The sequence below is a fragment of the Kwoniella europaea genome, chromosome 3 (assembly GCF_036810445.1).
Source record: "Kwoniella europaea PYCC6329 chromosome 3, complete sequence".
In the NCBI taxonomy this organism is placed as follows: Eukaryota; Fungi; Basidiomycota; class Tremellomycetes; order Tremellales; family Cryptococcaceae; genus Kwoniella; species Kwoniella europaea.
Window position 1 is genome coordinate 787,190 of NC_089489.1, and position 13,563 is coordinate 800,752.

General features: G+C 42.6%; 5 protein-coding genes across 5 annotated transcripts; 1 reads left to right on the plus strand and 4 right to left on the minus strand.

Annotated features, from left to right (window-relative positions):
- Positions 1–73: 73 nt before the first annotated feature.
- On the minus strand, positions 74–2,571 carry V865_008166 (uncharacterized protein; the record flags this gene model as incomplete). Its single annotated transcript, XM_066231903.1, has 5 exons — positions 74–943; positions 1,020–1,535; positions 1,613–1,794; positions 1,913–2,354; positions 2,446–2,571. The coding sequence occupies 5 exons, from the start codon at positions 2,569–2,571 to the stop codon at positions 74–76; spliced, it is 2,136 nt and encodes a 711-aa protein (XP_066088000.1).
- A 568-nt stretch (positions 2,572–3,139) lies between these two features.
- Positions 3,140–6,646, minus strand: V865_008167 (uncharacterized protein; the record flags this gene model as incomplete). The annotated part of the gene is made up of 7 exons (XM_066231904.1): positions 3,140–3,778; positions 4,240–4,460; positions 4,512–4,562; positions 4,622–5,037; positions 5,094–5,103; positions 5,181–5,416; positions 6,045–6,646. 7 exons carry the CDS (start codon positions 6,644–6,646, stop codon positions 3,140–3,142), a joined length of 2,175 nt encoding a protein of 724 aa, XP_066088001.1.
- A 1,607-nt stretch (positions 6,647–8,253) lies between these two features.
- Positions 8,254–9,783, minus strand: V865_008168 (uncharacterized protein; the record flags this gene model as incomplete). The annotated part of the gene is made up of 2 exons (XM_066231905.1): positions 8,254–9,286; positions 9,461–9,783. 2 exons carry the CDS (start codon positions 9,781–9,783, stop codon positions 8,254–8,256), a joined length of 1,356 nt encoding a protein of 451 aa, XP_066088002.1.
- Positions 9,784–10,782: 999 nt separating this feature from the next.
- On the minus strand, positions 10,783–12,053 carry V865_008169 (uncharacterized protein; the record flags this gene model as incomplete). The annotated part of the gene is made up of 3 exons (XM_066231906.1): positions 10,783–10,927; positions 11,029–11,397; positions 11,479–12,053. The coding sequence occupies 3 exons, from the start codon at positions 12,051–12,053 to the stop codon at positions 10,783–10,785; spliced, it is 1,089 nt and encodes a 362-aa protein (XP_066088003.1).
- Positions 12,054–12,696: 643 nt separating this feature from the next.
- On the plus strand, positions 12,697–13,333 carry V865_008170 (uncharacterized protein; the record flags this gene model as incomplete). The annotated part of the gene is made up of 4 exons (XM_066231907.1): positions 12,697–12,722; positions 12,778–12,856; positions 12,929–13,027; positions 13,115–13,333. The coding sequence occupies 4 exons, from the start codon at positions 12,697–12,699 to the stop codon at positions 13,331–13,333; spliced, it is 423 nt and encodes a 140-aa protein (XP_066088004.1).
- Positions 13,334–13,563: the final 230 nt, after the last annotated feature.

Sequence of the window (13,563 nt, forward strand, 5' to 3'; positions counted from 1 at the left end):
AATTCGTTATTTACATTATGATACTCATCAAAACATTCGTGATACGACCGGAGTTCATCTTGGATTTTACACCCTACCATGGTGCATCGGAGTCACCTTGTTCTTGTCCTCCTCCTCTCCCTCTTCCTGACGCTGTATTCGCTCCCCTCCCAGCAAACCCAACTCTGAAAATCGGTGCTGCGCCCCTACCGCTATTCCCTTGAGCTAGTGTATCCGTATTGGAGGTATCATCTTCACCTGCATCTGCATCTCTACCTCTACCCAGTCCAGCCAATCCACCGAAATTCGCTCCCCTTCCAGCGAAACCAATTCTGTACATCGGCATAGCTCTGACCGGTCCTCCACCTCGTGTATTCGGCGGTACAGGTACAGTATCAGTCGTGTTAGTGAAAGGGTTGTATAATCCTCTTGGCCATCCACCCTCTTCTTCCTCTTCCCGTTGGTCTTCTTGTTCGGTAACTTGTTTCTGTTCTTCGTTTCCTTTTCCTTTCGCAGATTGGGGTCTAGGTTTGGAATCACCTAGAACTAACGCACCAGTATGCCACCCACCAGCAGTTATACTAAAAACAAATGCCCCTTCTCCCTCTTTGTCTTGTTCGTCTTCAGGAAATTGAACTCTGATCGGTGATTTACCAAACTTATCTTGACCTCTACCCAATTGACCCGAATCACCTTGTCCCCAAGTAAACATCTGTCCTTTATCATTCAAAGCTGCATAATGATAATCTCCAATAGCAATTTGGATTATACCTTTATCTTTCAAACATCCCAATAACTCAGAATCAGGTATGATTCTTTCACCTAGTCGTTCGGTATAATCTGTAATTCTAGCATGATACACTGCTGATGAGTTATCAGAAGAAGAGGTGGGAGTGGCGTATGTGGTGAATGATCGGAATTGAGCGGTGAGATGGGTTATCGATGGTGATGAGAAATATTCCATCTAGAAATGAAAAATCAACATGAGTTTCAATAAAGATGTACTGATTAGGTTCGTGAGGAAAGGAAATATCGCTCACATATTGCCAAAGTAGGCTTTCACCTTCTTTAACTTTTATCAACCAAACTTCCCCATTCTTCTTCAGCGCAACAATGAAATCTTCTCCACTTGCAATTTTCACTATTTTCTGTTCTTCCTCCAAGACCTTTGGTGATCTCGATCTCTCATATTCGTCCCATTCATCTTGTAATTCCAATCTTCTTCTACTCTTAAACCCACCTTTATCCGTCTCTGAACGTATGTTCGCGGGTCTGAGGGGTAAAGGCGGTAATGTCACCAGCACATTTTCACCAACCTTACCATACTTCAGATCTCTATTTTTGTCTTTATCGCTGCTCTCGATATTCCCACTGGGCTCTATCGATAGGCTATTCTCATAACCTTCCGAAAAAGGATACCACACGTGGATTTCACCTTTTGAAGTCAAAGCTGCTGAATGTTGCCAACCAGTGGATAATTGGACGATATGCGGTGGTGAGCGGGTAATACCATGTCCTATGGGAGCAGTAAGTTCAGGTGCAGTATGAAAGTGCGCCTAAGCAATTAAAAGGTGAATTCATCAAGTATGAGTAATGTGTTTTGTTCGGTTTCTGAAGTTGAATCCTGACTCACTTTACCCCATGATCTTAATTCCCAAATCAAATTATCAGAATCAAGCAACACCAAGTGTCTTCTACCAGCTGAGATGGATTCGACTTTACATGGTAAAGGGATTTTAGTAGGTCGTGGACATGGACAATGTTTATCTTCCCAAGATTGTATTCTGAATCCAGGTCTCGTACCGTCCAATTGACCTGTGATCAGACATGAAAACAGAATCAGCAATAGTTCATCTCTTTAATTATGATGAAAGCACAATTCGATAGAAGAGTATATGATCGTTTCTACTGAACAAGGTAGGCACAAACTCACCCCATACCCAAACCGATCCATCACTGGTCCTAGCAGTAAAACTCCATCCTCCAGCTTGTAACTCTACCACACCAGATTTCCCTCTTCGTTCATTTCCATCATTTTTGTTGTTAGTTTGAGTGGATGTGGATGTGGATGTGGATGTAGATAAACCAGTAATCAAGCTATCTTTCAAATTATCACTCCAACTTTTTTTCTCATCATCATCGTTCCAACAGATCTCAGAGGGTATATCAACATATCTAGCGTATTTTCTCGTCGAAGTCAATTCCGCACCCCCCAAACGATTATTATCAGATGATCCCCAAAGGTACGCTTTGGGATTTAGTAAACCTAGATAAACCCTCTTCCACCAATCTTTTGAAGATGAGGTAGTTGGATGGGATGTGGTAGGGAAAGTGAAGTCGGATAATGTCTTGGATCGCCAGAATGTAGGGTCCGACTAACATTGAGATCATTTTGGGATCAGACAGCCAATTGTCAGTTTGGAAGTCGTTCGTCCTAGCCCAAGATCGATGAGGGTTCGTACTCACCGTCAATAAGTTGAATTGACGATTTACAGCAGACAGCGAGACGATATCCCTCAATTGTAAAGCCGGTAATAGGTGATCTAGAACCACCTCGTTGGGTATTTCGGTGAGAGTGGGATGGTCAGACATGCTGAAGTGAGATGACCTGCTAGGCAGCTGTATTTGAAGATGTAGGATCTAACCTGAGAAGTCATAAATATACTCGTAGATAGGTGGGGATGAACACGCATTTGCGAAACAGTACAGTGGCAAACAACATCCCAACCTTTGCGAGTGAATTACGTCATACTCGTACTTCATAGCGTAGACATAAATACATAAGACATGGATAGCATAGTAAAGTGATATATATTCCACACCTTATGAGAGGTATCTTCAGCTATGAGTATACTACAAATCCCATCTTGTCACCTTAAGAGCAGGATTGGAATCAAATGTATTCAATATAGATATAATCTGAAAAGGGAGGTTAAGGAAGGATAAAAAAGCTGTAAACGAAACCATTGAGAAGTAAAAGCCAGGAAACGACTTGTCTCGTTGTAAAAGAAAATTAAAAAACGAATGTCCAATTAAAAGTATCACTCATCATCTTCCGCCTTTCCTCAAAGACCACAATCCAAATAGCCAAAAACCAAAGTAACGAACTTCCCCTCCAAGCACTATCAATTCTCCCACCGATTCCTACCAAGTATTCAATCTACTTTGCCATCCTATCTTTCAATTTCTTCACCATCGATGTCTTCCTCTTCAGTCCACCTTCATCAGGAACTTCGAGCGGTGAATTCTTCCTGGATGGCGGAGTCAAGATATCATTGAAATCAGGCATCACAGGTGCGACAGGTGGTGTAGGTAAATATTTAGTTCGGTTCGCTGGTACATTCGATACCCCTCCATTTCCAGTTCCAGCCGAAGCCGAACCTGATCTATGATGATGATGATGTGATTGTTCTTTTTGTAAAGCTTTTAAAGCTCTAGCTTTTGAACTTGGCGATTCGACCAACACGAATCCACTACCCGCTCCTGAGGGTACCATCTTTTCCATATCCAATTCATCATCTCGTTCTCCTTCATCTAAAACATTTTCATCGATAGTTTCATTAGATGACGATTCGGGTACTACATTTGAATTGAACAAGTTCGTAGGGACAGGAGGCTGTACCGATCTCTTCGAAGGTGAATTCCTTCCACCACCACTGGAGGTTCTTGAGAAAAATCCAGGTCGTTTGGTTTCTTGAACAGGAACCGATTCGTTCGATGAAGATGTATTGATGATACCTTCACTTGGAGAGTACGCTTTCGGCGATGCACTTCGGTTGGATAATCCTGGATTTTCGCGCTGTTGACGGTTGACGGTACAATTGACAATATCGGCAAGAGAAACAAAGACAGGAAAGATAACATGTCCCGACGTCAGCGACGCCGTTCGTTCGGTATTGATTATAAACATTTTCATAAATCGTTCAGTTCGTCTCAATCTCTCATCTAATAATATACACAGATATTACATCGAAACATCATCCTTTCTCACTGTCTTCCTGCAGTCTTCCCATCCGATATCACCCTCCTTCTTCCTTGTAGATCATGATCCGACCTCTTTCTATCTGTGAAAACGTCCATCTCATCCACATCATCAAACTGACCACCACCCGGAATAGGGATATCATCCTCTAATTCCTCTTCCTCAACTACAGCAGGTCTATCTTCCCATCCTGGACTGACAGGTTTACCTCTGGGTACAGGTATAGGTATTAAATCGGCCCCGGAAGCCGATTCGATAGATTCGGATCGATGACGCACCATGGTTTTAATTTTTTGCATCAAGCTCTTGGTTCGCTTGACTCCTCCTGGTCCTGGTCCTGCCATTCGTGTGTTAATTGGATATTCACCCGTGGGGGAAGTACCCTCTTCTCTGATTGGCGGTGACGTTGCTCCCATACCGAATCGCGTACCAGGTGATCGTGCAGGTTTACCGGGAAGTGGTGCACTGACAGACTCGGGGGAATAATAATCGTTTGCCACTACGATGTGTGGGTTAGCGAGAGTATGACACAGTAATGTGAACAACTTACATTCCACTGTACCATCGTTGGGTGAACCACCGAAATCCTCGAATGGTTCAGCTAACAACCAGATAAAGTCAGCTTATCATCGCTGACTGTCCAGGTATTCTATTACTCACGCGTATCGATACCCCATGCAGCTTTGAGCGCTTGTCTCTTCGCTTCTCTTTCCCTTTGTCTCTCGATTCTAGCGAGAGAAGCTTCATCTTGCGGTCCATCCATGATATTGGGGAAATAACCTCCTCCAGCTGGCATACTAGTCGAGTACTGTCCAGTCAGACCACCTCCGCTTACACGTCGGGTGTTGGAAGGTGCACCATATCGATTACCCGATTGACCTCTTCGGTGTGCCGGTCTATCTGATGTCTCCCCAGCCGTGTCTTTGGGTGGAACAGGAGGTTGTGAGAGTGAGATAGTCGTTGGGCCCTTCGGTGGTGGTGACTGAACAGGAGGTGCTCGGAATGCCTGCATGGGTGCTTTGTTCCCTGGTAAGTTCTGGTTTCGTGATGGTGCAGCAGCATCGTAAGGTCCAGAACTGTCCAGGTATCAGTAATGTTCCATACCTTACACGGATCCGCATAATATACTCACTGATGCCACACTGTAACGAGAAGATGATCATAGTGTATCATCAGCACTTGATTCTACTGTCATACGATTCAGTTCGAGATGACTCACTCGCACTTCCAAGACCGGTTGGATCCCACGTATCAATAACATCTGCATGTCTACTACCTTTCTTATCCTCGTACGCTTTCTTCTGACCTGCGGTGAGTTCTTTGATATTTGGCATATCCGCGTTGAACCCGTACGAGTCTGATGACATGGATCTTCTGGTCCTCGTCTTGCCTGATCCACTCGCAGGTGATGACGGACCAAGTAAGTGGGCGGAAGAGGAAGTCGCGGCTGCAGAGCTGTTGTGTCGTGTCAAAGGGTAGGGTCGTCGAGGTGGATATTGGGGTTGATGTTGACATTGATAGGGATATTGAGGTTGAGTTTGGGATTTACGGGGTGGATGAGCAGGTAGCATTTTGATGCAAGGTAGGTTACAGGTGATCATATGTCAGCTTTTGTGCTTATATGATGTATCATGTATTTCGTAAGATAAAAATAATGGGATAGATGAAAGATGAAATCAAAGAAGAAGAAGCGTATTGATGGCAAAGGTTGAAGAATGTTATGGAAGCAGGTGAAGGCTGTTTGCCTCGAGGTGATTGATGTGGTTGATCGCTGTTTCAATCATCCCACACTTCGTTGCGTGCTATCTTGGCCCATTTCGTATATATCTATTCCCTCCTTTCACATCATCCTAATCATCTTTTCTTTCGTTCGCCATCCCCACCTTTGATCATTCTCTGCTATCCCACCCCTCCCGCAGGTAGCAAAGAACCACGCGTTCATGTCGCCCATACAGCATATCCATATCAAGTGATCACACACGTCCACGTTGTCATCATCACCCACCAACCATACCGCTGATCATTCTTATCGCAAAGCACATACCATACAGCGAAGATGCACGATGGATCAAACAAAACTTACCCAGTTTGAGATCTATTGAATTTAGCTCTGTTAGGTTGAACCAATCCTTCACTTTCTAAGTTCGAGTTATTCCCAAATGATCTATTTGATATATGTCCCGTTCCAGGGGGTTTGATCCTTCCCGTACCAGCAGGTTCAACTTCATCATCTTCGAATGGGTTTTGAGGAGTTGTCAGTTGTGTCATCCTTGTTGATGGTAATGAAGGTTGACCGATAGTTGACATATCAGGAGAAGAATGTGAATAATTATGTGTAGGTTGATAAACACTCATATTGTTCGTATTGGTATTTGGTGAAGGGGTTCTTCTAGGTATCAGTGGATTTAAAGAAGGTAAAGGTGGTTGTTTACTAATATGATTGTTACCAGTAGACGATAATAACAATGATTCGCGATAATGAGATTGAGATTGCGGTTGAGGTGATTCAGATTTGATATGTACCGAATCTCTAACTGCTTCAGCTAAATCTTGATCAACAAAGCTGTTGCTGTTACTACCCGTACTGTTCAAACTTGATCTCGAGTTTGATGATATACGGGAATTGGAATTGTTGGGCGAAAGAAATGTTTGATCCTTTGGTGGAAGTATTGGTGGAGGAGCCATCTTTGTGGTCTGCTTGTATGTTATATGTTATATGTTGAATATGTAGAAGATGAAAAGCCAAGCCAAAGGTACTAGGTACTGTTTTTGATCAAGGGTAAACAAGTTTTGATGGGAATAGTACAGTGGTAGTATGACGAAAACGGGTTATCCCTCCTTTGTTCTTGCTTTTCCTTTACACTTGCTTTAGGATTAGTCGTTCGAAACGATCCGAATATAGATACAAGATAGTATGTGGGAACAGGAGATCTCCGTTGAAGAGGCGATGCAACAAACAATCAATCAATCCAGGAGGTTATGACCAGGTGGATAATGTATGTCAACTGACTTGACGCGTACAGTGGTAGAGTACCATAGACTGTACCCCTCTACTGTACTACTGTAATAGCCTTAATTACGCCGATTACCAAAGTGGCGGTATTGCAAGACACGCACAATATCTATTGTTTACAGTCCTCGGGATATCTTTAAATCACAACACACCTCTTATGCATGAACATCCAGCGGACTATATCTAAAGGTGCTATCAATTAGAACAATGTGCATTGGTAGTAGAGCAGCAGCCTGGATGTTTGACCAGCCAGACGGACATAGCGTCCATACCGAGCGGGGGCACGGAGGGGCTATGCAATCTGACGGACAAGGCATACCGGAAGATCTCGATAGCAGAGAGTGGGGAAGAGGGAGCCTGCATTCTTCGGTACGAGGGGCGTGCGCTACACTGCCTTACTTCACTCCGTCTCTCACCATCAGCGAGGACGAATGAAGGTACATGTACTGGGTCGTCCTTTTTCACGTATTTCGGTGGACTGACACTGACTCGCTTAGGAAGGTGTCCGATCGGTCCGAGGCTGGTTTTGCAATTCAAATATTCTCAACCATTCCATTATTCCATTCTAAACAAACAATATAAATTTGACCTTGATCTAAAACAGCTCACTCAAAGATAAATTGGACCATTTCATTAGCGTAACGTACCTACATCGTAGAACTGAAGTTGAAACGAAATACTGTATATGCATGTTAGAAATAGAAACGATCCAACTCTCACTTAATTGACCGAGAGACAGGTTCTGCTTTCAAGCCTCTTCAGACTCATTATTTACTGTACGGTACTTCATTAAGATGCAGGACTCGGCTCGCTACCGCTATGAATCTAGTCGCAAGAGGAAGCTGAGAACAAGGACAGAAGGCCAGCGGGAGAAGAATACTCGGATGCTAAGTGACGCGTCGTTGGAAAACCCTTCAGGGTTTCAAGATAGAAGATAGGTTTTATGGCTAATTTGATCCGCTGCGGATGGGAATGCCAAACAAGAACAAACCGGAAAGCAAGCTTCGGAATTTGGGTATGGTACGATTCTGGAGTGCAGTCTGCTGTGCAGTCGATCTGCATGGTTGAACTTCCGTAGATCTGTACAAGATAAGCCAAAGTAAAGTAGAACGAAATAACATGAAATTGACATACTTTACGCTATACAAACGATACAAAATCTCATCGATATTAACTGATTTACCAAACATTCTACTCGTATATAAATGGTATAACTAACCGTATCATCTCATACTGCAACTAACTTACTACTCACCCATCCACCATTTATCTTTTACTCTCATAACGATCTAGGTAAATCTCTAGCTTCCAACAAACATCTCTGAACGTTTTTCCCCAAGATCCCCAAACAGCTCGCACAATTGGTTATTCCACAATTGGAAAGATCCAATTGAAGTAATTCATATAAATCAATAGAAGGTTTCAGTTCCATCTTTAAACTAGTTGTGATTTCATTCCATAACTCTTCCAGATATTCGAATCCCCTACAATCGGTTGTATGTTGTTGTCGATGACACATATCATTTTGGTTGTTGTCTAGATATAGAGGTTTTGATAATATATTGTTTAAACCTAATAATCTAACTTGTTGTAATTCTACCAATCTATTTATCGAACCCCTACCCATCAACAACTTTGCATCCTCTGGCCAAGCATTATAAGGAACCTTCAAAGCATATTGCGAGGATAGTTTGATCAAATCGTTAAACTTGAAAAAGCATGCCATCGAATATGTTTCGATAGGTAAATCTTCGATCCAATGACCCAACCTATCTCTAGCTTTTGAAAGTGCTTTAGAAGCTTGGTAGCCTAATGATGCTCTTACCACTCTCCCTGTCAATTCCAATGAATCTAACAAACTACCATTTCCAGAGGAAATGACTCCACGAGGGTAGATTAGAGAGAGGAAAGCGAGGAGGACAGTGGATGTTTCGGGCACTACCCATGTATATGGAGAGGAAGTGGGTGTGGGAGCTGTGACTCTGTCTTTGGGAGGTAATGGTGGAGGAACTTCCTCTGTCATTGGTACCGATACGGGAATAGTAGTGGGTGGAAGTGAAATCGAATTTCGAGTTAGGGTATTAGCAATGATTTTAGGTAAAGATCGAATATTACCAAAGCCATTTAAAGAGGTGGATATCCTATGTTGAGAATGGTTCTGGTTCTGGGATGAAGTTGTACTGGTAGTGTTGGAATTGAACGACTGATGAACTGGTACGGTTATATCATGTGGTAAGGTAGCACCCGTTTCAGATGAAGAAGAAGAGGATGAGGTGGCTGCATTGAGTCTCCATACAGGGACGAAACCATAGCTGAACAGACGATCAATCAACCATATATCAGTCAGCGTTACTGCCCTTCCTTCCTTTATTTCAGATGGGTACATCCTTTCTTCTTCCATACTCATCTAACCGCTCAAAGACCCAACTTGGAATTTAAGAGCTCTACCACACAGTCCACGGATAGATACTCGGAGAAACACTCACTAGATATGGAAAAAGACTGTCTCCTGCTCTAATACTCTCTTATGAACCAAAAACCTCTTCCCATCCACCGTCTCCAATTCGACATCACCAATTTTACCTTCTAATATCGGTGTAAAGTGGAAATCGACATCTCGATGGGGCAATGCCGTATATGCAGGTGCAGGAGAATTAGGAATGGTAGGTGATCTAATATTCATGTTTAGGTTTGTGATTGAAGGTGAATAAGGTGGTCGAGGTACAGCAGATGAAGATGGTGGTGAAGGTGTAGGTAAGTCGAATATTGATGAAAGTGATTTATCAGATGGGTATTGATTATTGTGCATTTTGACGATACTTCCAACTGAACTGAACTTGAGGAAGACTGATACTCTTATTCGTTAGACCTATCAATCGCCTTCTAGGTGACTTTAGTTTATGAATCTCGATTCGACTTTTGGTTTCACTTGTCTATAGTTATTATGAAATTTTTCAACTGATAACAAGACTGAAAAAAAGAAAAAGCAGGAATACAGTACACCCTACTAAACCAAGGCTTATAGAGTAACAACCAATCTTGACCACCTTTGACTGGATTGAAAGCTTTTACGTAGAGCAGACCTTTCACTTCAATCTCCTTACAGACTTTCCATTGATAGTCCCAAGACAAAAGATGTGTTTATGATGATGATTCACAATGACTCAATTTCGACTGGGCTCGGCTGGACTGGGTCGGTCGATCACTTCGTTCTTTTCAAGTCGACTTGGGACTGAACATATATGGTAATTCCCATTCAAAAGACTATAAAGTCATAAAAGTTCTTTGTTTATCTCGTGTAAATCGCATGAAGGGGAACAAAGGAAGGATACCTCCTAATTCCATTCAGCTTTGGCCTTTCAGCCCTTCAGGAAGAAAGGATGGGGTTCGGTACAAGGCAAGGGATGTGATGTGTGATCGGTGAGATAGTCGAGATCATCGACTGAACCAAGGTAGATCATATTGACCCCAACCAAGATAGGGGAATCTAGTCAAGCTATTTATCGAGTCGGGACCTGGTGAGTAGGTCGATACGGGATAAATCGATGTGGGGGCCTATCAAACGAGGCTGAATCAGCATGAAAGGCAGGTAAGTACGCTCAGTATTCCCCTTGACGGCGACGGACTTGTCGACCATCAGTATCAACTCTAGGTAAGATGTCAGCATTACCGTGAATATGATTACACTACATCAATTGATTAAAATGATTATGTAAAAAAGTAAACATCAAAAAACGAATAGATATATATATATATCGAAAAATGAATGTTGCTATATCGAAAAGAATGAATGTCCGATAATCCTCGATTAATCCACTTTCTTCGCATGACTCTCCGAAATGACATTATGTTTGTCATGTTCGGCATATTCGTGGCCTAATTTCTTCCATCTCGTCTTACTATCTGCTTCTTCTCTTGACATCTGAGTACCAAGTATCTTATCCCAATTCGTGCTATAGCCGATAAGCATCATCAGTAATCAGTCAACAATCATAAATCACCATCTTCGAAAGTGTTATCATTTTCGTGGTAATAGAGAAACTCTGTAACTCACAAGTAAGGTTGGGAGAAATTCGATTTGATACCATAAGCTTGATGGTGAATATCATGATAATCCGCGTTATTCGCAAATAACAATTGACAAGGATCCCACCAAAGTTTGTATCCACAATGATCATCGGCAGTCTTGATACTTGAGATTGTGAAAAGTAAAGTAGCTTGACGCATAGTCATGAATGCCATTTTCTCCGCTACGGCTGAACCCAAACTGTCCAGGATGAAACCTTCAACTGGATGATTGTACAAGGCTCCGAAAGCGAAAGAGACGTATAGACGATGATGGTGAGAGTGGAAATGTCGATAGAGGAATCGGTTGTTGTGCATTGCTCGATGCCAGAAATATTGCCATGTATCGGTGACCCAGCTAAAAAAGCACTGTGAATCAGTTTTGACTTCACCGCTGGGGTGAATAGCTTAGCACTGGTATTGAAGAGATATGACTCACAAAGCAAAATACATCTGAACAAGAGGAATACCCCACCAATATATCCAAGCTACCAACTTCTCACCATATTTGTATAACACCTGTTCACCAGTTCGTCTACCAAGTACGAGTAACGTACCATCTGCTACCCATGGTGCCAAATCGGACATTTTGGTTATATGATCCGTATAAAACTGTGTCTTCAAGATCACATCGGTATCTTCGAACCATAACCATCCTAAAACGATTTGAATACAATGTTGGAAAAAGACAGCTTTGATGACTTCCGAGAAAGATACTTTATTTCGAGCGATGATTTCGGGTGATTCATGTATACGTCTTTTTTCGAAATATGGATATTTCGCTGTATCCAGATGATGCCATAGTGTACATATCAGCCAGTATACCACTATCGGACAAAGTAGGTTGAATGTCTTTGAGGAGGCTATGGCGATAAGCTGAGGATCGGTGAGATGGTAGAAAGGTGCGTGAAGTGATTTAGGGGTTATGGTATTTATCAAAGTCGAGTTGTATCCGTATTGATGTTGGAACAGGTTGGATGATGATACCATCTTGTTGAGGGCTGCGAAAGCCATGGTGGCGAGGGTGTCTGCAGGATGAGCGATGAGATGGGGATTGTCGATTGAGTTGAAGAAGGATTTTATTTATAAGATGGGTCAATTAGGTGTAGTGGCGAGAAATTCCGAAAGAGACGGGGTTTGAGCTTAAATTGCTTGTGGAAGTGCGAAAGGATGAAATGAGTGTTTGATAAAGTTGGAGATAGGATCGATGAGGACGAGTACTATGGGTGATATGTCTCTTGATAAAGCGGCAAGAAGAGAAGGTGAAATGGGGATGAGGATATGAGGATACGCAAGCTGAAGAGTGGAAAATCGAGCAAGAAGAAAAACAACAAAGCTCAGATTTGAGAATGTCCTAATCTCGGCGCAAACACCCACTTATCCAGGAACGAGCAGACACGCGATATCCATCACCTCATACCATCATACCATCATCGGTGATCGATGGATCCGGGATAAAATGCAATCAATTCACTCCCATGGAAAGGACAACACATGGTCAGCACATGGCAGTTGTCAACATCACTCAAGCTTGCTTCGCGTAGTGGGATTCATCGATTCATCTCTGGTGAAATAAGTAATGTTCAAAATGCAAATGCAGGTCGATACAACATCCTATCACCAAATTGCGATACTATCCACGATAAGCAGGATCGACATGTCCATCAGTACTGTCAACCCATAGTAAGTAAAAGGATTGCTTTCCAAACTCATCTGACTGTACTGATTGATTCCATAGCGCGAACAACAATCACCTCTCAACGCTAGAGCAAGATGTATTATGGGAGTTTGCAAAGCTGAATGATAAGGTGAAGCGGGTACGCATCCAAATTTCACCGTGATATCAAGCTATACGTGATAATAACTCAATGCAATGTATATATATATAGGCTTCCAACCTTGCCAAGCTCACAGCTGAATCACCGAACGAAGCTCTGCTGGCTGAGTTGAGGACATTGGAGAAGAGGATGGGAATGGTATTGACCTTGGTGAGTACCTCATATACCTATGTGCCTAAAACCATTATCCTTCTCATGTACATACCATTGCTAATAATACACGTTCGCGATGCACAGTTCCAAGCGTCTGTCTGGGGAGTTCTACAGGAATCGCAAGCTGCTGAAGAAGCGCGAATACAACAGGAAGAGCAGGAAGCGTATCACCGTCAACAGATGCAGCAGCGGCAGCAGCGAAACATGTCGAATGAAGGATGTCAATATGGTTATGGTGGTCAAGGTCAAGAAAGAAGTTATGACGACTCCAGAGGATGGAGTGAAGATAGTACGATACCGTGATCGATTTAAAGAATACCTTGTTTCCTCTAGATGTGAGTTGTTTCAAACTCTGGCTTTATACTTTTCATTCAACTCCTGTACTCCACTTCACCGCGATGATGGTTATCTAGTAAAAGGTGTGATTCCCCAACGGTTCATCCCCTCTTTTCCAAAATATCCTTTCCCCCAATCTGGCCATCAGCAATGATGGAAAGGTTGATTGCATATTCCGAATCCGAGGCGTTCTTTTA